The sequence below is a fragment of the Schistocerca piceifrons genome, chromosome 3 (genome assembly GCF_021461385.2).
Source record: "Schistocerca piceifrons isolate TAMUIC-IGC-003096 chromosome 3, iqSchPice1.1, whole genome shotgun sequence".
Lineage (NCBI taxonomy): Eukaryota > Metazoa > Arthropoda > Insecta > Orthoptera > Acrididae > Schistocerca > Schistocerca piceifrons.
This window is the reverse complement of record NC_060140.1, coordinates 572,407,856-572,434,696: the sequence shown is the minus strand read 5'-3', so window position 1 is coordinate 572,434,696 and position 26,841 is coordinate 572,407,856. Positions and strand designations below refer to the sequence as shown.

General features: G+C 41.2%; 1 protein-coding gene across 3 annotated transcripts in view; it reads right to left on the bottom strand.

Moving 5' to 3' along the window:
• LOC124787741 overlaps positions 1–26,841 on the bottom strand; it is a 258,172-nt gene that overhangs the window by 29,314 nt on the left and 202,017 nt on the right. For all 3 annotated transcript variants that reach the window (XM_047254603.1, XM_047254604.1, XM_047254602.1), the window contains 2 exons: positions 21,483–21,617; positions 17,098–17,230 (listed from right to left, as the gene is read on the bottom strand). In XM_047254603.1, coding sequence (XP_047110559.1) covers positions 17,098–17,230; positions 21,483–21,617 — 268 coding nt within the window. The remainder of the gene's footprint in view (positions 1–17,097; positions 17,231–21,482; positions 21,618–26,841) is intronic.

Below are 26,841 nucleotides of genomic sequence, written 5' to 3'. Positions count from 1 at the left end.
GAGAGTATCAGAAATTGCAGAACATGTCAAAATAAGTTATGGGAGCTTTCAAGCAATCATCATAAATGAACTGCTGCTCCACAAAGTCTGTTCTAAATAGGTTCCTCATCTCGAAAATCAGAAGTTGAGATGTTTGGAGGTCTGTCAGAGGCTTACAACAAGGTTTGTGAAAGAAGGTGATGCATTTTTGAGTTGGACTGTCACCTGCAACAAAAGGTGTGTCCACAAATACACTCTCCAAGTCAAACGAGCTAGTAATGAAGTAATGAGTGGCAGAGGAAAGGGAAGGAAGCCCAAGTGAAAGCCAAGACTTGACTGTTAGTTGACTAGGTAGTTCAACCATTTTTTTAACTGGTGGAGGATTTTGCTCACTAATTTTTTGCAGGAGCGATGTACACTGGATACTACTGCAAGCTGATGAATAAGGGGAGGGGTGCATACTACAGTGAAAAATGAGACCAACCAACATTAAATAGGTCACCCTCCTCCATGGCAGTGCCAGGTCCCATAATGCAGCTCTGATGGTCTCCATTTGTTTGGACCAGTTAAAGAAGCTCTAGGAGAGCACCAATTTGAAGATGACAAAGGCGTGAATAAATTCATCCACACGTGGCTCTTGACGCAACCAGTTTCATTCTGCAATGCTGTGATAAAAAATATTCTTCTCACTGGGAAAAATATATTTCTCAAGTGGGAAACTTCATGAAAAAATAAATTGTAGCTGCCCCCCTCCCTCTTCTTGTTTTAACACCCTGGTACATCCACTTTACAATATGTAGGGATTCTTCAACCCAAATTTTCTAAGGTATTGCATTTTTGAGTTGTGTCACTGTCCTTGATGGGATGTGATATATTAACACGTTGCATATGTATTTGTACACTTATTTCTCCTGTATCTCTAGCGAGTTTCATTTTCACACAACTCAATATTTAAGCCATCATATCTCCCGAACTATGTGTTGTGTGATGATATAATTTAGTAGTAGTATATGTAGATATTGTCTGCAAAACTTGCTGTGAATAGAGTTAATAGTAAAAATGTAATAAATTAAAACTTTATGCATGATATGGCAGTTTCCCGTGCATCTCAGTGTTTATGATGTTTCATATCCTGAACTATATGTCATACAGTGATATAATTTTGCTGGTACATTCAGTGGTATATGTGAATAATTCCTGTAAAACATTTTATAAACAGACTTAATAGCAAAGAAGCAATAAATTAAAATGTCATGCTTCCTGTGGCAACTTCACTGCACTGGCAATGAAAGTGTAAACAAACATTTTTTCCCTTTCATCACTTTGTGGGGGTTCTCAGTGAGAAAAAGTTTCATAAATGTTTGAAATTATTTTGAAAGTTAGCTGCAAGTCAGAAAGTGCTCTCATTCTCATATACTGGATGAATAAAGTATGGGTGTTTGTGCAGTATGGCAGTGGTTCCTATTCCCATAGCAATTCTTTCCAGACAGTATGTGATATGTCTACCAAGTCTGGTTGAAATTGGTCCATTTGTACAAGTGGAACATACATACATAAATACGTATGTACATCCCTTTTTATAATAGGTATGGACTCTTCACAAATACACCTTGTGGCGACTATCGACCAAGTCGCGGTTAATATCTTTGTTTTTGGCAAGCTCTTTGCCCCAGTCTGTGGTCGCGCGCGAAAGTGTATGGACGTGTACCGAGAATTCAGAATGTAAACAACTGTATATGTGTGCTTACGAGAAATAAAAATAGTGTTTATTACATGTGGTGTAGCGTGCATCATTGGATTCGGCAACCCTACAACGCTTACCCATACTGGTGACCCCGAATTTTGTTCGCGAGTGCTACAACGAAATCTTATACCGTCGAACAGTACACAATGGAGCGCTTGCCGCCTGCTACACCGACCACGTGCCAACTAAGTGTTCCAACGGACGCTTCGGCATGGTTTTACAATTATCCACCGGGCGTCCGCAATAGCTCTACGCAGTTTCCGAACACATCGATTAGCTGTACTCAACAGGACAGTGTTTATACAATTCCACAGCCACGTGTTCCGAGTGCTCAACAGCCGACACAATGTGCTCAAACCCCAGTGACTATGTTTACAGGTTTCCCAAGTGCAAGTGTGAATTTTCCACCCGAATCAGTGACTGTACAAATCGAGCCGGACGCTCAAGACAGGAGAGTTCATATTTCTGCCGGAACTCCGGATTTTGCACCAACCCCCCCTACACCACCAGCGTCCGCTTTACGAGTGTTTCCGACGGCACACGCCGTTCCTGCCGCGTGTGTTCCACAAACATTAGGTGATTTTAACTATTTTAATGCACCTGTAGGGGAGGGGCCCGGAAACTGTATTCCGTCGTTCGCCGCACATCGGTCGACTACGGTCAATTCTACCGCAGCGGTCCATTCTACGCCCGTCGGCGTTACTCCGTCGACCGCTCGATTCGTTGATTTCTCGACCAAGGTCGAGCCAGCCGCGCCTACCGTGCCGCGTGCCACTGACAGTGGCGGAAGCTGGTGCACCGCTACTGCACCCGAGACAATTATGTTGCAGAACTATGGACAGGGAGAGACAGTTTCTGATAAACATTTATGTCAAGACTTTCCCACCCGTTGGCCGAAGCTACCACCCCTTCGCAAGGATCACCCACGCACATGGTTTACCTTGGTCGACCACGTCCTGCAGCTACACGGCGTCGCCGACGACAATTCGAAGTTCCTATACTTACTGTGTCACCTCCATGACGAACTGGATCTGATCTGCGACATTGTGGCTTCGCCCCCCGCTACGGACAAATATGCGTTCGCCCGACGCACCATCCTCGAGCGACTATCCACATCAACAGAGGAAGCTATCCACCTCATCAGTCAGCAATCGCTGGGATCCAGGTCCCCGTCGCAACTCTGGCGTCATCTCCGCGCTATGATTGACACGCATCACATGCCGGACATTACACTTTGGACCATCTGGTTGCTGAAACTTCCCCCGCAAGTTCAACTTCACCTTCTACATGTAACTTCGGCCCCACTAGATGCCAAACTGAAGATCGCAGACCAGGTTTACAACATTCTGCCCCCCCCGCATGCCCCCCCAGGGTGCCCTCAGGCCTCAGGTGTTGGCACACCTGCGCGGCAGTTCCCATCCTGCAGTACAGAGTGCGCACGACTCGCTCCACGCATGCGCGCGGAGCCAACGCCGCCTGGCAACCGCCGCAGTAACTCCTCTCCTACCAGCACTACTGCAGCGTCGCCATCGGAGGGAACTACAAACAAGTCCCCCTCCACTGCCGCTTCGACCTCAACCAGCACGACGGGCGACGCCACGCGCCGCCCCGCTTGGTGTTATTTCCACTCCCACTTTGGCGACGCGGCTAAGAACTGTCGTTCTCCATGCGCGTTCCCAAACTAATAACGCGACCCAATTCAGGCGCTACGGGCCGTGTTGAACCGCACAGACGCCTATCACTAAATACTTCTTCTCCTCACGCGCCAGGACGCTTGTACGTGAAAGATGCAGTGTCTTGCCTTTCATTTCTAGTCGACACGGGGGCCGAGGTTAGTGTGATACCTTTGTCCGCAGGTATTAAATTCGAGCTTCAGCCTTGCCCCCCGCTTCGAGCCGCCAATAATTCCCTGATCCGCTCTCATGGAATAACAAATTTAAGCCTTAAACTGCAGGACATTAATACGCCCTTACAGTGGACTTTCGTTATTGCGGATGTGGATGAACCCGTGCTTGGGGTAGATTTTCTCTTAGCCCACGCACTGTCACCCGACCTACAACGAGGTACACTAACCTTTAACTCGGGAGACCGTACCACCGGTTCAGATATCTTACCCCTCTCATCCGAAAGCGCCATTCTGCTGTGTGAGCTAGCGGAAACTGCTGTTGCAGTGCTTTCTCTTAGATCACACAACGACGATCTTCGGGACAGCAATGGGGCCCTCCGCTTACGCATCGCCGCTGTGCAAGCCAAGCTCACGGACGCGCGTAAGCAGACCGCCCAGCTGTCGCACACGGCCACGCCCCCAACCCCCGCACCACTTCCTCGCACCTGCAGCCGACGCCGCGTGACATTTCTACTGCCGGACGGAAGCTGTACCCGCGACGCTACCAGGTACCCCACCGAGCTCTTCGACAAGGACTACCAGTGGATCACCGCCACTGCTGCTGAACTGCCGGCCTTGGACACACACACGTGTGCATTACAGGTTAGTCACAGTGCAACGGGTGCTGGTCCAGCATCCCCATCGGTGTTCGCGATCAATAACGGTACTGTCCACAGAATAAATACCACAGAAGGCCCACCGGTACGTGCAAAGGCTAGGCGTTTAAATCCGGAAAAACTTAAACACGCCAAAGCTATTGTTCAGGAACTTTTAGATAATAAGACTATCCGCCCTTCTTCTAGTTGTTGGTCGTCACCCATTCATTTGGTGCCTAAGAAAGATGACACTTTCCGCCTCTGCGGTGACTATCGGGCGCTTAACGCCAGAACAATTTTAGATAATTATCCCGTCCCAAATATTCAAGACTTTGCTTCCCAGCTGCATGGGGCACAAATTTTCAGTGTAGTCGATTGTCATAAGGCGTACCACCAACTGCCAATGGCACCTGAGGACGTTGAAAAGACCGCTATCATCACCCCGTTCGGGTTGTTCGAGTATTTGTTTATGCCATTCGGCCGTAAAAATGCTGCACAGACGTGGCAACGGTTCATCGACTCGCTGGTTGGAAAACTGGACTTTGCATATGCGTACCTGGACGACTTGTTAATTTTTTCTTCCTCCCTCGAGGAACATGAACAACATTTAAATACAGTGCTCCAACTATTAAAAGCAAACGGTATCGCAGTGAACAATACTAAGTCACAACTCCGCCGCACCAGTGTCACTTTTCTGGGCCACAGAGTTTTGGGCGACGGCATCCGCCCCCTAACTGAACGGGTGGAGGCCATTAGTACGGTGCCTTTGCCCAAAGATTTTCAGGGCCTCCGCCGCTTCCTTGGAACGGTAAATTACTACCGTAAACATATTCCCCGCGCCGCCGACATACAAGCCCCACTGACGGATGCCCTCGCAGGAAAAAACACATCAGGGTCTCGGGCGGTCACGTGGACTCCAGATATGCGTCACGCATTTGATAATCTAAAGTCAGCCTTACAGACAGCTGTTACGCTTGCTCACCCCATTCCTGATGCTCCCATCTCGCTTACTACAGACGCAAGTGATACAGCAGTGGGGGCAGTACTTCAGCAATCCGTGGGTTCTGTTGTACAGCCGCTCAGATTTTTCTCCCACAAACTGACCGCTTCCCAACGTAAATGGTCGACCTTCGACCGGGAACTGTTTGCTATTTACGCTGCTATCAAATATTTCCAAGACGATATCGAAGGTCGCCATCTCGTGGTATTTACCGACCACGAGCCATTGGTTTACGCTTTCCGTAACCCAGGTAAGGACTCATCCCCAAGACGTTTTAGGCATATGGACCTTATATGCCAGTTTATGAATGACATACGTTACGTCAGAGGCGCAGACAATGTCGTCGCTGATTTTCTGTGTCGGGTGTCGGTTTTATCTTCACAACTGGACCTCAGTGAGCTCCCTAAATTGCAGACAGAGGATACTGAACTCGCAGCATTGCGTTCCGATATCAAAACAGGACTCAAACTAGAGTTATGGACACTTCCTGGGTTTTCATCACCCATCTGGTGCGACATTTCAACAGGACGCATACGCCCGGTGATTCCTGCACCTCTCCGCCGGGACATATTTAATAGTATCCACGACTTGGCACACCCTGGCATTCGCGCCTCCGCACGTCTGGTATCTGAACGTTTTGTTTGGCCCGGGGTGATAAAACAGTGTCGCAGTTGGGCACGAGCATGTGTGGCTTGTCAGCGCGCAAAAGTAGGACGTCATGCACAGCCCCCCATGGGTACGTTCGATGTGGCAAAAAGAAGATTCCAGCACATACACATCGATATCGTCGGGCCCTTACCCCCCTCAGGCCCCTTCCGTTACATACTGTCCGCAATTGACAGGTTTACCCGCTGGGTAGAGGTAATTCCTCTCACTACTATCACAGCCGATGCAGTGGCCCGAGCCCTGCTGTTAATGTGGATCTCGCGCTTCGGCTGCCCAGTCTCTGTCACCACCGACCAGGGCCGCCAGTTCGAGTCTGCCCTCTTCCGACAGCTTTGTGAACTGTGTGGGGTGAAACGATTTAGGACTACAGCATACCACCCCCAGAGCAATGGGCTTGTGGAACGCTGGCACCGAACGCTTAAAGCTTCCCTGATGTGCCACGGAGGTGAGTGGGCCGATGCCTTACCATGGGTAATGTTAGGCGTTCGGGCCGCGTACAAAGAGGACCTTGGCGCATCCCTGGCAGAGGTACTGTATGGAGAACCCCTCACACTCCCAGCAGAGTTAGTTGAGCCTTCACTTCCTCCAGATCAAATCTGCGACTCGACATTCGTCGGGCAGGTCAAGGAGCTAATTGCTAACATCCGCGTGCCGCCTCCTTGACCACACACGCCCCCTCCCGTATTTCTGCATAAGGACTTGGCATCGTGCACTCACGTCATGGTGCGTGATGACACCATCTGACCGGCACTCAGACCTCCATATACGGGCCCGCACAGAGTCATATCACGGCGTACCAACACGTTCGAAGTGCTCATTAACAGCACGCCTCAAACGGTATCCGTCTGCCGCCTCAAACCTGCATGGACTCTGGGAGAACTGCCCGATACCCCTCCCAGACAGACCCCATCCCCTGCTGCACCCACCTCGCATGAGGCATCTACCGACAGTCCATGGATGAGCGACGCCCATTCCCACACGTGTGACGTTCCCCACTCCCAGTCGTGTGACAGTGCTACAGGTGCGTGTGACATTCCTAGGCAGAGTGATGCGTGTGATGACTTACCCTCCTACAGGCAGCCCCTCGCCTCTCCCCTGTTAGGATTCAGTGATGTATCAGGGACCAGCCTCAGAGCGTGTGATGTCACCGATGACGACTCGTGTGGAGATTCTGTCAACCCGTATCAGGAAGTGGTAGTGAATGTCAACACAGATCTTATTTGCAGCTCTAATGTGTTTTTTGTTATGCAGCCGGGTAATGTGTACATCTTCTACGAACAAGCCAGCTTCCCCAGTGACAACTTAACTCACATTCATCTCCTCCAGTCTGTCCCCTTGCCTGTTGGTACTGACCCATCAACGGTCAAAGTCCTACGTACCGCCACAGGCATTCAGATCCGCTATCCTGGCCCCTCACAACCCACCATCCCCTCCCCAGATCCCTCAACTGCTGTACGAGGATTCACCCGGTCAGGCAGGACCATCCGCCCCCCTCGCTGGCTCGAAGACTTCAATTACTAATGTAATGTAATGTAAGGTATGGTTTCTGATTAAACACCCTCTCCCTCCCCCCCTGGGTGTTCCCTTTACATGTATGCCCCAATATTTATGTTTGTGCTCCACACTCTAGGGGGGGGCTAATGTGGCGACTATCGACCAAGTCGCGGTTAATATCTTTGTTTTTGGCAAGCTCTTTGCCCCAGTCTGTGGTCGCGCGCGAAAGTGTACGGACGTGTACCGAGAATTCAGAATGTAAACAACTGTATATGTGTGCTTACGAGAAATAAAAATAGTGTTTATTACATGTGGTGTAGCGTGCATCATTGGATTCGGAAACCCTACAACGCTTACCCATAACCTCATAATATGAAAAGCTAAAAGAGGACATACAGCCCACTTTTTGGTGTGATAAAAAGTTTATCTAAAACTATCGTTACCTGCAAATCCTAAAAAGTTAATACTACAAATAAAAATTACCTAACAGTAAAAAAAAAAAAAAAAAAAAAAAAAAAAAAAAAAAAAAAAAAAAAAAAATATTTTTACAGAAAAATGAGAAAACTGCTTTCTTCTGCTACAGAACTACTACTGATCCTCTAATCAAGTACTGTTAGTACTTCTGCATTTGTGACTAAGATTCTCTTCATTCATTCATTAGGGCCATCATTTTCTTGCATAACTAAGGTATCTAATCTATAGAAGGTTATTTCTTGCTACTGTCCACCCTCAAACTATCCTGGACAACAGTGCTGGATTCTTTCGGCATATGTTAATGTGCCTGCAGCATTTACACTGTGACATCTCATTCCACAATTCACTGTAACTTTGTAGAATCCAGTTTTCTGTAATCACTTACGGTAATCTGATGGAAAGTCCTGAAAACCATTTCCTTCCATGGTTGTAAGACTCAGTTGTTTCCTCTCTGACTGTATAGAATGTTGATTTGCAGGGATGGCACTATCCTGGCACAAAGCTTCATGAAGTCCTCCTTGACCTTCCTGGATATTGTAGGTGCAGTACCTCCAAAGACACACCAGATCAACTCGTTCCTAAGTGGTGCCCTGGGATCCAGTGTCCTTAATGCCTGGTGACATTATCTTCTGCATCCACAATGTAAAGTTCCACAACGTATGCTCCACAGTACCCCTACTGCCATAGGTGCAATTATCATTTGCCTGTCTTTTGAATTAAGATACATAGTATAGAAGCCATCACTGAACAGATAATGCATGACTGTCCAACAGGTGAAGCAATCTCAATCTCAGTCTGCGTTGATATTAGGAAGAAGTTCATATGTTTTCTGCATCTGAAGTGTTGCACTCATTTGGCCAATCACAGAATGTGATCTTGCATTAATTTTTTCATATGGAACTCAGTTACAAGTAGCCTTCAGGCTTATGTTTGACTGCCTGTCTTTAGCTAATACAACAGCCATATTCCTACAATTACCAGTACTGCATCATCTGGGATCATATAGTACATGCCCATTAATCTCAGTAGCACACTTCATTGCACTCTTCTGACTGCTGAAGCTGATTTCATATAGATTCGTGGTATTTCCTGACTGTTTTCTATGGAAGCTCAATTTGTGATTTGTGAAGTTTATAATTTTGTGCATCACATTTGTACCTTTTATGTCTGTCTCCTCTATGTGATGTGTGAAATTATGACATTCACATGGAATATCCCTTTATATCTCTTTATTACGCTTCTTCTAATCCTTACATTATTTAATTGTTTTTCAGGATTTCTTGGTAGGTTCTCTTTCAGCAGGTGGTATGTAATTTTGTGAGATGCTGGCTACAATTTGACACCTTGGCACATTCCTTAAAGTTCCTGAATTAGAGCATTATACTTATCTTCTGTAATTATTCTTGAGTCACCACTACAGCATTGTTACACAGTACAGGGACCTTCCCTGTAAGAGACACTCATTGCACAGTTCATGCAGTTGGATATCTAATGATCAATCAAGGCTTGTATTACTTCTGCAGGGATTCCACACAGTCCTGGAAATTCTCTCTTTTTCAGTCTTAAAGTGGTTTGCCTAATTTTCTCTTGTGTGAAAGTGAAAAACACAAAGTGATAAGCCATATTCTCCACTTGATTCTATAATTATATCAAATGAATGTTAATATGAGAAAACTATGAGGCTGAACTGCAGGCCAGCAATTCTGCTTCATTATTTTATTAAGTTTTATAATTATTTTCATGCCTTGCAACAGTTTCATTTTACTATTTCCGCTTCTAAATCCAGCTTGTTCTATTATTTTACTTCTTTTGCTGACTTTGTACACCCATTTCTCCCAAATTTTCTCCCCCCCCCCTTTTTCTCTCATTTTTTCTTCATCTCTCATGTTCGACCATTGTGGCTTTGTGATTGTTATCATAATTAATCCTTACTTTGCCACTGTTACTGAGAGCCATGTGCCCTTTTCTCTTTTTAACTCTAATAACTTCATATCAACTCATTGCTCCCTTGTCACAGTTTTCAAAAATTCCTCCATCCCCCTCCCCAACCTCTACCTAGGGCAACAGCTCATAATCACGGTTACCACAGTCATAGGTGTGTGCATATTGTGTGTGTGTGTGTGTGTGTGTGTGTGTGTGTGTGTGTGTGTGTGTGTGTGTGTTACTGGAGAAACAGCAACAGCTTGAAAAGGGGCAACAGGAAAAGTGTGTTTGATGTGAAATAAATAAACACTCCAAAATCTGGAATACAAGAGATGCAAGATACATGTAGTGATTACAAAGTAAAAAGCACTTCTGTTAGATAACTACAAGTGATCAAAAAGTCGAATTTTAAAGAAAATAAATAGTGACAAAGAAAGTGGATAAGGAGAATCAACTAGAGGGAAATACATGAAAAAGAATATATAAGAAACAGGAAAGAAATGCAAGGTTCAACTACAAGTGAAATGCTGTGAGGAACCGAGAACAAAGTAACTAGTGTAAAATAAAACCAGATGTCCATGAGAGCCAATGACAAACAGAGTGTAACAAGTACCAAAGTCTTTAGTTTTATGTTTGCAGCATGCTCCACAATAGAACACCTAGTGTTGCAAATGTAAATATTTTGTGTTCAGAAATTTATCCTGATTCACTGCTTGATATTAGTTATGTCCTATAAAATTCTGTACTTACTGCTAAAAGGAAGGAAGGAAGGAAGATAAGGGATTAACAGCTTGTTGACAGTGAGTTCATTAGAAATATGGAAGCATTTAGGACTGAAGAAAAATGTAGAATGAAACTGGAATGTCCTATTCAAAGGAATCTTCCGAAAATCTGCTTAAGAAATTGAGGAAAACTATGGAAAACCTAAATCTGGGTGACCTGATGGTTTATTTGAATCCCACTGTTTCTAAATGTGGGTTCCTAGCCATAACCACCTTGCCTGTTCTGTAGGTAGAGCTCATCTATACAGTGTGTTTCCAAAAGTTATGCTAGCTGCTTGTGTTTTCCAGTGTAAAGGTTGGAACATCTGATACTGGCAGAGTACGCAGGGCACATTTCACAATGGGGTGACTCACGTATGAGCCATGGGCTAGTTTTGGCACAGTCAAATGTTGAGTGAATGGCTGAAGATGACCCTGGAGGTCACTGGGAATATTTTAAGAGGCACTCATCTCATTTTAGCGCATATTTCTCTCTTATAAGCTGATTTATAGGTGAGAGTTTTGGGTTGTATTGCAACGAGAAAGGATAACATCTGTATTGTTGTTTTGAGAAACAATCATTCTGCATAATATAACAGTGGACAGTTCTCAGTGGAATACAAACAATGTAAGGAGGACACATAAGTACTCACCATATAGTTGAAGTGTTGAATAGTGATAGTTACTTTTATTTCTTCTACTGCTAGTAATAATTATGTTAAGATTGTGTTACAATAGTCCAAGGACATTTATTTCCATACAACTTCGTTAAGGAAGTTTTGGGATGGAAATACATTTACAAGATTGCTGGTAAATTTATTGAAAGACTATTTGTTAAAACACACTCACTTCCCAGAAAATCCCGTTTTGTGTCAGAGAGCAACAGGTAAAATAAAAATACAATTGCTTGTTGTTGTATTTTTTGCATAAAATTATTGTTATTGGTACTTCCAGCAAGAAAAAATATTAAAGTGAAAATTAGTGTGAGCACTGTAACAAACAAAATTAAAAAGCTGCTTTAGTAAGTCATATGCATAATTGTATTTGTACATGAAAAAAGCTAAAGCACCCACAAGACATGGTCAGATATCAGTGCAACTTCATACACGTACACATGATCGGCAGCTATCTAATGATAAAGAGATGCAATTCTCTTGACAGAACAGCCACCAGAGTGCACTACAGATGTTCGTGTTTAGAGTTGTTAGAAGACCTGGTAGTGTATATAAGGGGTGTGAATAGCATCAAATGTTAATGAATGATCACTGTGAAGGACACACAAACACCATGCATAGTGCAAGCAGAATGCACAGACAGCACGGCACACATGGGGAGAGCGGTAGTGGTGGGGGTTACAGTCAAGTGCTGTAAGGGAAATGCCAACTGCTGGAGGGGAACTGCCATTCTAAACTGAAGCCTATGCTCACATTTTCTGTAAATACTAAGAAAGGCCCCTCAACATCCAAACATGCATTGTGGCCATTCAAAAGCATCTACTGTCACCTCTGCTTTGGTTAGAATTTCGCCAAAAAAGCAGCAATTTATTTTTGCCTGGCTTGTTAACCATTTGTAACTTTCAGAGAAGCATCATGCGTGGAGAATTTTGAGTAAAACCTACATATTTCTGTGGTTGCCATGTTAAAATTTGCTTATTTTGCCAAAACACAGTGGAGTTTACACAGTCTCACCACACTAGCATGTCGTTCGTCAGCTGCAGTTGCAAAAGAATTCTGAAAAAGCAGTTTATTAAGTGGGGAACTTATGAAAAAGCACATTCTCAGTACAAAATAAATGTGTAATGTCTTCACTTATGTTGTTCCAAAACCTATAGCATTTCTCATTTCACCAGCTTTTGATGGTCCTTAAAAATTGCATTCTTTCATCAAAAAAGTCTGTAGTTGGTGGAATAACACGGTAGATAATGAAGTTTTGCATAATAACCATATTGCAAAATACTCTCCTCTTTGTGTCCTATTATTTGCCAAAATCTCATTTTGAAACATCCAACCCTTTTATGAAATATGAGGAATGTTGTGGATATTTCACCCTGGCTTTATCACTGGCACACCGAAAATGAGGGTGCTATGTTATATCAATTTTCTCGAGACTGGTGACAGATGGAGACCTCCAGCCAAGTCTAAAGAAAAATTCAATATGTCAGCTAAATTTCGTATGCTGCAACATAGTATGTAATATGCAGAAAATGCAAAATCACAGTGACATTTATATTCATTACAAACTTTTTTGAATTTTGCGCAGTGTCTTACTTTAACATTAATACCACAATAAGTATGGCAATTAACGAAATGATGGGCACGCCATGATGAACCTGACATACAAAGCTATAAGTAAAGCAAAAATGATTTTTTTACTGAATACTTCCCGTAAAATTATATGAGAAAGACTGCAAAGTGTGTGCCTCGATTCTGTCATTGCCCGACCAGTTGGAAGGTTTCAGACACTGTCAGTCTTCTCTTCTGAACAAATGAACGAACTTGCCCAGTGCTTTGAATAAAAATTGGTCACTCCACATTGGCCACTGTATTTTACATGGGCTATACCCCTGTGATATAGTATTATTGGCACCTGACAGAGTTTGAAAGGAGCACATTGTGGGTCTCCATTTGGCCAGTTCATTGAAGTGTGTGAGATATAGATTTGTAGGCTATTTGGATATGATAGTGGCTCAATGCTGGAATGCATTGAAATGTTAGTCCAGGCATACTCATCATCAAGGTTCTAGTTGACCATGTCTGACCACCACTATGTTTTGTGCACCAAGCACATTACAACCCCTTCACATCTAAGAACAAGTAATGAACTCCCTGCAACATTTTGTGTTATCCTACACCACTAGTCAGAGACTAGCAGTAACTAGACCATCAGATGCAAAGGCTGGCATTAACACCACAACACAAACAATTACATTTGGAGTGGGCTACTGACGAATGGCATCACATTGTGTTCAGCAATAAATCACGGCTCTGCACTACACTGAATGGTCATTGTCAGTGAGTATAGTGGCAATATGGGGAGAGATGCCATTTTTTCAATGTTTTGAAGAGACACAGTGCTGTTTCTCCTGGTGTTGTTGTGTGCCGAGCCAATGGGTATGACTTCTCAGGTTATGTCATCAGGTAGTGATTGTGGGAACACTGATGCCACAACAGTACATCATGGACTTCTTACATCAGGGCCAGCCAAGAACGTGGCATGCGTGCCGAGGTTTCACAAGCATGTGGATCGCTCCCTTCTGACGTCACATATCCCCCACTACCATACCAGCTGATTGCGCGTGCATGCGCGGAACTACGAACGCGCCACACGCGACAGTGCATTCATGTAAGGAACACCGCCCTGCTCGCATGTGGCTTAGTTTCATATAACATCATTTGATAATATTAAACTCTGTACATCACATCATGTTGAGCAATACTGAATCTTTGTTGGCTGTTCGTACACCATCAGAAAAATAGCAATAACACTGGGTTTGAAACTGCATTATAACAACAATATCGTGCTTCTCACATTGTCACTCATAAAATTCTTACAGCATTTAAGCTGAGATATAGAAACAGACTTGAAAGTAGTCTACAGAATGCAGTATGATGTGGAATAAGTGATTCCAACTACATGTGAAACAAGCAAATTTTATATTCTGGAACTACTGTACAAAATTTGCAATGACTACAATTCTCAACAAAACATATGACAAATACAACAAAATTATCACCATTAATTTAATTATTTTTGGCTCACTGTAGACATAATAAAGTACATATCCGGCACAAACTGAGGGTACACAGACAAACGCAGACAGTTTCTCATATTTCTGTCACTCAGATTGCCACGTAATCCTGACTTATTTAGTTTCATAATCAAAATAAACCTTTCGCACACGTATGTCGATCCAAACACTGATATAGCTTTTGCAGCCTCATTGTGGAGATGGGGAAACTCTTCCCGAGGAAACCTTCATAAAATTCCTGGACAGTTTTTACGTAAAAATTTTGTCCTTTTAACGGGAATTACACTGCAGATCGATCAATTCCATTTGCAAATGCACTGGAGTACTTTCAACTGAAATGGCAAAGGGTCTAGAAAATTGTTCAAAAACAGATGTCAGACTTGCAGTGTCCTGAAAACGTTTAGAAAATTGTGCCTGTAGTTCCTCCAACACAGAAACGAATTCATCAGAAGTTGTGTTCTCTCTGACTTTAGAGAGCGTAGGGCAATGGGCAGTATTCATTTTCATGAGTTGTTCCTTCCACAATGCGAGTTTCTTATTAAATGCATCCACTTTTTTCATCAGATCAGAAATAAGCTGCTACTCACCTTGCAAAGTCTTATTGAGAGTGTTCAAGTGTGCAGTCAGATCAACTAAAAAGGCGAGGTCTGCAATCCATTTTGGATCTTCTAATTTTGGCTCTGCCTTTCCTTTTTCCTTCAGGAACTCAACAATAGCGAATCTCAAATTGAAAAATCTTTCAGAGCGTGATCCTCGACTTAACCAGCGTATTTCCCAGTAGTAAATAACATCTCCATACTCTTCGTTCATTTCCATGAGAAACTGTTGAAACTGATGGTGTACTAAGCCATGCGACTTTAAAAAATGTACTATGGTGACTACCAACTTCATCACATGCTCCAAATTTGCATACTTAGCACAAAGAGCTTCTTGGTGTACAAAACAATGAATTCCGTACAAATCTTCTGTCGATCGTCCTAGTTATTTACGCAACAATGCTACAAGCCCATTTTGAGCACCTCGAATTGCTGGCGCTCCATCCGTGGTGACTGAAACTGACATTTTCCAATTCAGGCCAACGGCTTCAACTGCCTCTTCAACTGCTTTTAGCAAGTCAGTACCCCTCGTTGTGTGTTTCATTGGTACTAAATCTAACAGTTCTTCCGTCACGTGCAAATTTGTGTCGACTCCACCAACATAAATCGCTAGTTGTGCTGTGTCCGAAATGTCAGTCGACTCATCCAAAGCAATCAAGAATGCAATAAACTTGCAGGCACTATCAATTAACTGCCTGTAGACATCCGCTGCCATACCAGCTATGCAGCGAGCTATTGTCTGTCAGGAAAGACCAATTTCACTAAACTTCTTTACTTCCAGTGGCGTCAAGAGTTCTGCCTCCTCAACAATACACTCCTTGATGAAATCACCATCACTGAAAGGCTTATACGCTCTTGCAATTTTGAGCACTATTTTGTAGCTTGCTCTTAAAGACAGGTTGCTACATTCGGTTCCAGGCTAAAAATAGGAAACAAAAATTGAGTGAACTCTAAATTTGAATTCTAACGACAAATGTGTACAAATACAAACATCAGAAACACCAAGATTTGTAAGTGGTACTCGCGTTTGGTCCGTATCGCTGCATAACACTACGTCTTCTTAATTCTGCCAACTTGTTTGATCTATCAACTCAACTAAATCATTAAGTCCTTTGTGTGTGGTGTTAAAATGCTGTTCTATTGCAAATTTGTGGTGCCCGGTGAGTATGTGACTGCATAACAGACATTGAAAATTTTCATCCTTCTCTTCGAAAAAATATTGCAATTACCATTCAGCTCTGAAGGCTCGTGACATTGTGTCACTACCCCACCTCTTCGTGAGTGTGTGTTCCATTGCAACAACCACTGTACAGTACTTATAAACTTCCTTCGAATCGCTAACAAATAGCAAGGAATAAACATGGCTGCCACTACAAATCAACTAATGCACCCTATGCCGGATGAAAACATGTCGTATCGCACAGCTAGCCTAATGTCGTGCCGTGCCGAGCAGTGCCGCGAAAGACCGAGGAAAGCCGAGTGGTGGCGAGGCGGACCGAGCCCTGGACGGCACACATGCAGCACATCTGTACGTGCGTGCAGTTTGGCACACCGTGGCTGTCCCTGTCTTGCATCCTCATGCATTACTGCTCATGTGACAATTATCACTGTGCCATTTTTCAACAGGGAACAGCTTGTCTGCATAAGGCATGTGTGTCTACCTGATGTTGCAGTACTCCCATTGCCAGCAAAATCCACAGATCAGTCCTCAATAGAACATGTGTGGGATCAGCTTGTACATCTACTCCGATCCAATACCAATATTCAAGTTATCAGGGTCCAGTTACAACAGTTGTGGGCTACCTTGCCTCAGAAGGAGATACAACAGCTTTTTGAAATCCTTTCCAACCAAATCATGGCATGCAACATGGCCAAAGATTGATACATGGGCCTGTACTGTCAAGTTCTCTGAACATTTGACTCATTAATGTAATTAATGGAATAACATCACAAACCCAATCAACCAATGAAGTTTCATTTCATTTTCGCCTCCCCTTCTGGGTGTTCAGTATTTTTGTCAGGCAGTGATGATTAGTAATGAGCTGCAAAATGCAGTCGTAGGTCACAGAACTATAATATTGTCTTAAATGAACTAGTTTACACAATAGTAAGCTGATAACAGAATACTTTCAATAATGGTGAAACAGTTATATCTTGAAACTAATGATATGTGAAATATATGTGTGTAGTAAAATCTAATTAGTTATGCACAAAGATTGTTATTAATTTACCTAGTGGAAAGTTGACATCAGAAAAAACTTTTCTTTTATCGCCTAAATCTATTGTACCCAAGCGTCCTGAAATATCACCTACATAGCAACGTAATGGGTTGTCAGGACCACACTCTTGACGGTACAGCTCTTCCTGAAAAAGCACAATATTATACATAAGTAACTGAATGGATATAACCACTAAGATACATAAAACCAGGAAACAATTTTATGAGGTAGTTATGATATTTATTTTCAATAAAATGGATACATAAATGTAATTATACTAAGGAAGTTAGCTCTGGATTCCAAGAGATGAGAACAGAACAAGACAATGACATAATGAAAGGTGGGTAGATGACATCAGAAAATATGCAGGTGCAACAGGGATGTACGTAGCCGAAGACTGTAATGCATGGAAAAGTGTAGGGAAGGCATTTTTCCAGCATTTGAGGTCAAATGGCTGTTACAGTTGCTGATGGTAATGAAGGAGAAGAAATTTGATAAAGTTACAAAAGCTAATAATTCAACATTTCTTAATTTCTAAGTGTGTCAATCCTCCTCCTTATGCAACTGAAGGTGTTTGTGAAGTGTCAATGGAACAAATTACTTCTAGGTTTCTTGGCATGTCAGTTTACTGCATATCTGCACTGTTTCTCTAAGTACATCTCTATTTTCTGATGAAGTGTCAGTGTCTGGCAGTCTGGCTCCTTATACAGTCACCAGCAGTCACTGAATCTCATTCAGCATCTACTCCATAAGCATTAAACTACTGCTTGCACCTCGCACTTGCTGTCCACTGCATCCTCACAAACACAAATGGAGCATGTTGTCATTTCCTCCTTATTGCTAAGCAGGTTGTCAAACTGTGCTGAGGATGAAACTACTGATTTTTTTTATGCCCAACATATTTTGATTGCATCCCACTGCTAGATGAGTAACCGACATCTTATTGAAATCAAATGTGTATTCTTCCATTAACCAGTGTTCAGCCTGCAATTGTATCAAGTGAAACAAGTGCCAAGAAATTGCTGCTTCCTGGTAATGTTGTGAATTTAACTGGGGCGGAAATAGATACATCAATAACTTCAATTCTTGCTAAGGACATGAAATTTTGTTGTGAGTTAATTATTTGTGTCTTTATTTCTGTTTTGTTATTATATATTGTGAATCATATTCATATGTATGTTCCTTGTTTCTTTGTCTTTCCATGATACCATAGTGTTGTAATAGCCACTCTTTATCAGTCTTATTAAGTATGCTACATGAATATGTACTCAATTTAAGTGTTCTTTGTTGGATATTGTGCAAAACTTATCATTAAAGTTAAACAAGGCCACTGCCCATGTTAAAACTCTGCAAGTGATCTTTCTTGGGAACATCAAAAATTTTCACCAGTGTATGGCCTCACACCTGTGGAAGGAGTTAAACGTTGTTATGTTCATTAATAAGAAATTTTTGTATATTATTGATGGATTCCATTAAATCACTATTGAGTTTTTGTCAGAGGACTCATACAGAAATTTTAATTATGTCTCTTGCTGATTTAAATCAGACCTAACATTAAAGTCAAAGTAAATGTGCTATATTGAATAGCAACTGGACAGTTTAAGTTAAAATGTCTGGAAGAGAAATTGAACAAGAAGGAAAGTTTTGGGCTGAGAAAGATCTTGAGGCAAAAATTGTTGTAGGTTTGTATGTGAACAGCAACATAGTCTGGATAAAAGCAAATTGCAAGTCACCTGTAAAATGTTCCAAAATTAGAAATGTCATATGGCAAGAAACCAGATTTAACAATTAAAGGTTTACAGAGAAATTTCTTTAGTTATAAATACAATCAATACTAGTAATTTAAATAAGACAAAATGTCATGTATGAGGTTTGCAACCATATAAAAGTAACAATATTATAAGTCATCCACCCAAACCTATACACTTCAAGAGTAAACGCAGGAGCTGAGTGAGAATGAGGATAACAAAGGTCTTTTTCTTCAGTTAGTCCCAAGCATGCTCAAACAGACTCATCTTAGCAGGTGCTGAAGGCCATTCAATTCAGTTTATTCCTGCCTCCTGTAGAAATTTGTTTATGTGGTTGGTACAGTGTGATCATGCATTATTGTCTCAAAAACGTTGGCTATAATGCTGCATAAAGTAGTGGACAATCCTATACCGATATTGCATATCCTTTAAATTACTCTGAGCAGTCATGTGAGGTGTCTGATATCTGTAACTGATACTGGCCCAAAATGTCACTGACACATGTCCCATTACATACCAGAAAAATTCTACATCACTGATACAGACAAGCTGAAGCCACTGAGCCAGGTTCTATTCCAGGTGTTCCCTTGTTCACTTCTTTTAAGTACAGGGTACCTGTAAGCTATAATTTGTAAGTAACTGTCATCAGGTGAAGCTGCTCACCACAGGCAACCACTACAAGGCAAGTCTTCAATGTTTTGTGTGGTACAATAGTGGCTGAAAGTTTGAATGACATCACTGTTGTGTACACCAATACAGCAGGCAATTTCCCATTCTGATAACATCTTTCTTCTATGAAGTGACAATGTGTAAAGCTCTAAGCTTGATTTCACCCTTTGAGGGAAGTGGACAGTGTATCATTCACAGCTGTGGACATGTTGTGCTCTACTCAACTGTGCTAAGAATGTGGGTTTATTTTCTCTTCCATTAGACAGATGGCTGCGTATAGATTTTTCCTGTAGTCACAAAGAGTGCTACTGAGAAGGATGTTTCTGATAGAAGAAACACAAACTGTGCAAATCATGAGGGTGGTGCAAAAGATATTTTGGAAAATTTATGTAACTCATCAATATATGATATAAAATAGTGCTAACTGCATAAATATTCTCCTATAGTGGAGAGGCGGATAACATGAAGACACTGACAATGTAGTGAAACAATAGTAGTCATCATAAGAAGTGCATAGTTGTCTGAAACTGGTAATAGCAATGAAAAAAAAAAAAAAAAAAAAAAAAATTAAAAGTATTTGGAATGGTTGCAGTCTCCCTCAAACTCTTTTAAACCCTCTGTTTTTCCCCTCCAATCTCTCACTATTCCACTTACTTGCATGTATTTGTTCACTATCTCTGCTCCATAATTTTTCACTCCTAGAAATAACATTTCTTATAACTCTAGATGAAATCTTTTCGACAGATTTCCTCCTGTTCTCTCTTCATGAAAACTATCCACACCACCACTGTCCATACCATGTCTAGCTCTCTTCATTCACTGAGCTCTTCTATTCTAGTATTCAAGTTCTTTTCCTTTCTTTAAACCTCTGTCTCTCTACTTCTTCTTCCAATTTTTTAGCCCCTTCTTTTAGCTGTACATGGTTTGTCCCTCTCAGAATTACTTTCATGGAATCCACACACTGAGTTATTAAGTGTCATGCAGACACTTGATCATGCTATTTGGCTGTCAGTGTAAACAAATGAGAACATAGATTACCTGGGAGGATAGCAGGAGTGTGGGGCAACAAGCCCTGTATCCTTCTCATAGGACTGTGAGCTTATGCCAGTGTCCTGTGTTTCTGTGAAAGCAGAAGTGACATAATAGCCATATGGAGTGTCAATCTGTCCCATGTTGTGAGAGCCAAATTTGAACCTTACAATGGGGCACGATAGTCTCTTTGTTTGTTTCAAAATAAGAAAAGGAAACAACAAGCAATGTAAAAAATAAAGCAAAGCAGAATACACAAAGCATTCTGTAACAGCAACAGCACAATTGTTTACTGAGGTGGGCAGTATTGTAAATGCAGTAGCACAGGCCCCAGCTCTACTGGTATCTTACACAACCAAATATTAACACCCCCCCCCCCCCCCCCACTCCAAACCTAAAACTTTTACATCAAATTGTCCCACACAATACCTACTACTCTGCAATTAAAGATCCACTAAGTAAAATTAGTTGTTACATTGCTTCAAAAAGTAAATTTTGTTTACTTACTTTGTTTTCTATCTATATAAGTCTAAAAGTGAATGTACACTTTTTATCAAAAACATTTATCATTAATGTTGTTAAAGATTCATCATAAATGAAATTTGCAAAGATACGTTACCTGTTACTAAATCTATAAAGGAATACAATTATGATTTCAGTTTTAGTATAGCATAAATACCTCTAGTAACACACATATTTCTAAATGAAATCATATGTGCACTATGTACCAGATTGTACAGTTCTTCATTTCTATTTTAACTACATAGCCACAAGAAATATGTATAATTAATACATTATTACATTTAGTGTATGCGTAAAATGCTACACCAAAATGACAACATGAAAACAACTCTTTTTACATTTCATAAAAATTTTATGTACAGTACAATAGTAGTTTGCACAGTCATGTGACTAGGTAAGGTGCACAAGAAAATTTCACAATCAACTCACATTCAAAGGATCGGCAAGCTGGGTATAATATGGATTCCACATATATCCTCCTGCTACACATCTAGTGTTAAGAACTTTAACCGAAGCATCCACACCCACAGGGTTTACATATATTGCCCAGTTGTGATTCCTTGTCTGCAAAAGGGATATTTGCATACCATTTAAGAAACACAATTATACAACAAAACACACTGTATTCAACACATAAATCAGTCATTTTATCACTGAGTGTACTACAAAATCATTCAAAATAATTAAGCAAGTCAGGTAGTAAAAAGTAATATTCATACATTCAAGGAAGAAATTTGCTTAAAGCATGTCATTTGAACGTTGGTGCTGTTTAATCAGTTTGATTAAATGTTTTCTGAAAAGAATCTAAAAACTAAATGATTTCTGCTCACAGACAGTTTTTAACAGCACAGACACTAATCCTTCAGTTTCACTCAGTTTGTACTGTACATATTTAAGCATTGCACAAGATATCATCTTCCGTTCCCTTAGAATCAGCGTTCTGAGCTACTTAACATCCTCACTGCTTAGACTGTTTTCTCCAAATTATAATGGTAAGACAGTTGATTGTTTATTCCACAGATATCTGTCTTATACTCATGAAGAATGTTGCTCCATACATAGAAAGTATTTGCAAAACAAATGTAGTTTTACCAACACTATTGCTAGCACAGTGCACCATCATTTCCTTATGGGCTATTTCTGTAGGTTTTTGCGTGTCTGTTCAAGAGTTTCTCTTGCCCAACTTAAGGACTTGTAGTAACTATTAAAAGTTTTTGTAAATATGACAGTCTCTGATTGCAAATACTTTTTTATTCAGTTACTGCTTCCAATCATTATGATCACCTTTGCATTGGTCTGTTTTCATGAAGTTAAAAGAGGAAGCAAATAAAGTTTATAGCCATAAATGGCAGATAGATCGATTTGAAGATGATTATAATAACTGAAACCAGTAACTGAATAAACAAATATTTGCAATCAGAGACTGTCATTGTAGATATTTCATAATGTTGGAACACTGTTGCCTTCATAGTAACTATGTCAACCATCATCAAGTAACCATTAATCATGGCAAGTTCCATTTATAACAATCTATTTTTTTACATTCAATTGCAATTTAGAGTATTTTCCATTCCATTTCAAGCAATTAGATGCATACTATACATCAGTTGTGTACAGAATTTCATAAAAAGAAACGTGTTCTATACTAAATATCTGAAACAGTAGGAGAGCATTACTAAAACATCAGAAAAGCAAAAAAGTATAACCATTCCAAACTTCAACCAAGCGCATTGTTCAGATCAAAGCGTCAAGATCACATAACAAACAGATACATCATTACATAAAATCGTGCCAAAACCACAACAGGATATTATAAAGACAACTTCAAGGAAAGTGTGACCCTAGCAGTACAAAGATAGTATGAACAACCTTCAGCAGTCAGATAATATCTTCAGATCTCATGGCTTTATTACGTACATGGATTCTCGCAGTAGCCCGTCTCAGGGCTAAATGTAAAAAATCTCAGATAATTTTCTGATTCTTCCAATTACATGCTGAAGGTCTTAGCAGAGCTAAGAGTGACTGCATATCAAAGCTCTTGCTAGAAACATAGAAGACCATTATCCCAGAAAGCCACATAGCAGATGAAGACAAACAACAGCAAAGAGGCAAAATACACTGGTGTCCAAAATTTAAGGAATATATGGAAATTTTTCAAGATTGCACTTATTTTGCCACAAAGCAGTTTAAACAGTTGATAATAAAGCAGAAACAATTTAAATAATATAGAATGTAAATAAATGCTACATGGAAAACGGTAGACAAAAATGTTGTTCGTTTTTTTCAACTTAAAAGATTTTCATCCACATTCCGACAACTGGTTAATGTGCTTAGTATGGGGTGTGACCATATCTGGCAGCAGTGCAGGCCTCACGATGATGGGACTTGCTGTGAATGATGTCATCAATCTCATGCTGAGCCAATAGTGCCCATTTGTCTGGCAGAGCTGCTCAGAAGTCTTGGAGAGTGATTGATGGATGCTGACATGATGCAGTTTGTCTCCCTAGTGCATCCCAGACAAGCTCTACGGAATTCAAATTTGGAGAGCAAGCAGGCCATGTTTTGCATGTAATATCTACCATTTCCAAGGAAGCATCAACCACTGGTGCACTATGAGGTCAAGCATTATCATCCATGAGTACCAAGTCTAGGCCCACAGTACCTCGTAACAACTGCACATGAGATCCAAAGATCTCCTCATGATACCTGACAGCAGTTAAAACTTGCAGATACACTTGTTTAATTTCATAAAGAGGTGTTTGAATGGTCAACATAATCATTGCCTGTGCTATTAGGGTCCTCCTCAATATCAGTTTTTGTCCACAATTTCTGGGTCCCGAAATCATGTTCCACATTACCTCCAGATGGGAATCTGTTGAGAATCAATCTCCAGGCCAAATCTGTGAAAAGAACATTGGCCCACTATTCGACCATCCAGGTGGCATTTTGACAACTCCACTGTAGACATTTCCTTCCATGAAGACAAATCATATGTATGCAGCAGGTCTCCGACAATAACAGCCATTCTGCCAAAGCTTTCTGTACACCGTTTGCCTCAATAGAACATGCCCAGTGGATGCTGCGAGATTAGATGCCAGGTGCCATGTGGTATTGAGGCGGTACTGTCTTACAACAATGGTTTTCTCTTTGTGATGCCACACGTGTTTAGCCTTGCCATGGTCTTTGGGATACACTTTTGGTCTCTTTACCCTGTCGCCACATTCAAGAAACAACAGAACGGTTCACACTAAGCCACCAAGTCACATCAGTTTGTGACTGTCCCGCTTCCATTTTTTCTATGGCACACCGTTGCAGAGAGTCTGCTAGGCAACTTCTCTGTCTATACTGAACCATCTGTGATTGTATGCACAGCAATTGTGAATGTGGAACTACCCAGCAAACACTACGCTGTTTTATAGGTGCCCTGACATCACTGTTGGCGTGGTTGGCCATTGACTGGAATGTCATCTTCCGTTTAGAATACGATCGTCCAAACATCTGTTGATAGTTTGTATGATTATATCACGAATTTGACACAGGACGGGAAAACAGTGATTTGCTGCTTTCATTTTCAACACCTCTGTACATCGATATGACCTACTTGGAGCCACCTACCATTGCTCATGTGGAATTGAAACCTACATCTGGAATGACATCAATAATTCTGAATTAATTTCCCATATAATTTCAAATGTCTAACAAATAACAACAAAAATAGCAGGTATCATCATTGTCAATGTTTATAAACCACCTCAAATACCTTGGACTGACAATATGTTAGAAGTACACCCACACCCTGCAATACACGCAGGTGATTTTAATAGCCACCACACTACCTGGAAATATCAAACTGTGGACAAAAATGATGACCTATTCTAATAACCTTAATTTCATTTTTGAGGCCAAAGAATGTAATTCTTTCAGATCAGCTGTTTAGAATATAGAATTGAATCCAGACCTGTGCTTTGCCTGAGGACTCTCAAAACTCACCAACTGCAGTTTCAAGGAGAGTTATGGACAATTTTCGGCACAGTCAAAACCATCCCATTATGATCAAAATTGGAATTCAAATCCCCATCATCCATTCTACACCAAACCCTAAGTGGAATTTTGGAAAGGCCCAGTGGGATAAAGTTGTTCCACAGCTAGATACAGTCATCTGATGGATCCCTCCAAAAGGCAGCAGTTACCACAGATTTGTCAAAGGCATTACAACAAAAGCTGAAATTCATATACTCCTTCATTTCTAAAGAGAATATTTTCTGGAGTGTAATGATGATACAGAGAGGCTTTGCCATGAGTTTCAGAATGGCAGAGACTGAAATAGTTGATGAGCTCCTCAACTGTCTAGGTGCATAACATCATAAAAAATGGGAACAAACAACCAATAACATGTACTTAAAAATTCAAGTAGAAAAACTTGTAACCTCCATAAGAAACTAGGTGGCTCTAACTCACCTGTATACACCCTTAAGAAATATCAGCAACCCAAATTGCAGCATGAGTTGCAATGCTCTCTAACCATTAAAAAACAACTGAAAATACACCACCAAGCAACAACTGCTCATCCTGTATACTCAGGGATATTTACTGTTGATAATGTAAATAAAGCCTTAGAAAACACTAAGCCTGGCAGAGCTCTTGGATTTGATGGAATCTGCCCCACATTCCTTAAACACTCTGGAAAACATACAAGAAAATGACTATGCCATTTTTCTCTGACATCTTGCTAACAGGATATACTCCCAGGGCCATCGCAATACAAATCAGAGAATCTACCTGAAAGCTACCTTACAAACTCCTAGAAAGAACAATTTTAGAGTGAATTTGCCTATTAATACCAGAACACATTACCAAAGGACAGCTGAATTCAGACCGCATCACAACTGTGTCAACCATGTATTCAACCTAACAACATACACTGAGGCTGTGTTTGAGAAATGGTTGAGACCTTAGTGGTGTATAATGACTTGACTGTGGCATTCAACATGGTTTGGAGGGAAGGTCTTCTTTATAAACTTCTCAGTGTAGTACAATGTGGCCAAATATAATTTTTATTAAATAATATGCTCTGTGAAAGGCCTTTCCAATTAATAACAGGAAATACTTAGAGTAAAATGAGACATATAAATAATGAGCTGGCTCAGGGCTGTCCTGTTTAACCTGTATATTTCAGATATGCCAAATAATACATCTACAAAATTTATCTTGTCCTTTAACACCCACAGTAACTACTTAGAGGAAGGCAACAACATTCTATCGGAAGACCTTACTGTGATAGGGAGATACTTTGCCAACTAGAGACTAATTCAATACAAGACCAAAACTGAGGTGTCATGTTTTTGTCTCAATAATAAAAACAAGCATAACTAGGGTCCCAAGCATATTTCAGCAACAACTCAGTTTGCTATAATCTTTTCTCAAAATATTTAGGGATAACAACAGACTAACATTATCTTTTGATTAATGGAAAATCTCATATGAGATGTGAAACAAATACTAACAAAGAGATAGAGGGGCTGGCCAGTACTTACCTCAGCTCAGTACAGCCGATAGATACACATAAAACAGAACCGAAAATTTACGTTCCTAGCTTTCGGAACAAATGTTCCTTAATCGGGGAGGAGAGAGGGGAAAGAAAGGGAAGAAGGGAAAGGAGATTCAGTTACTCACAACCCAGGTTATGAAGCAACAGGGAAAGGAAAATAGGGAGGGTAGCAAGGATGGAGGCATGGTTGTCAGAGGGAAGCCAAAGATATTCTACTGTAAGTACTGTGCCAGCTTCAAA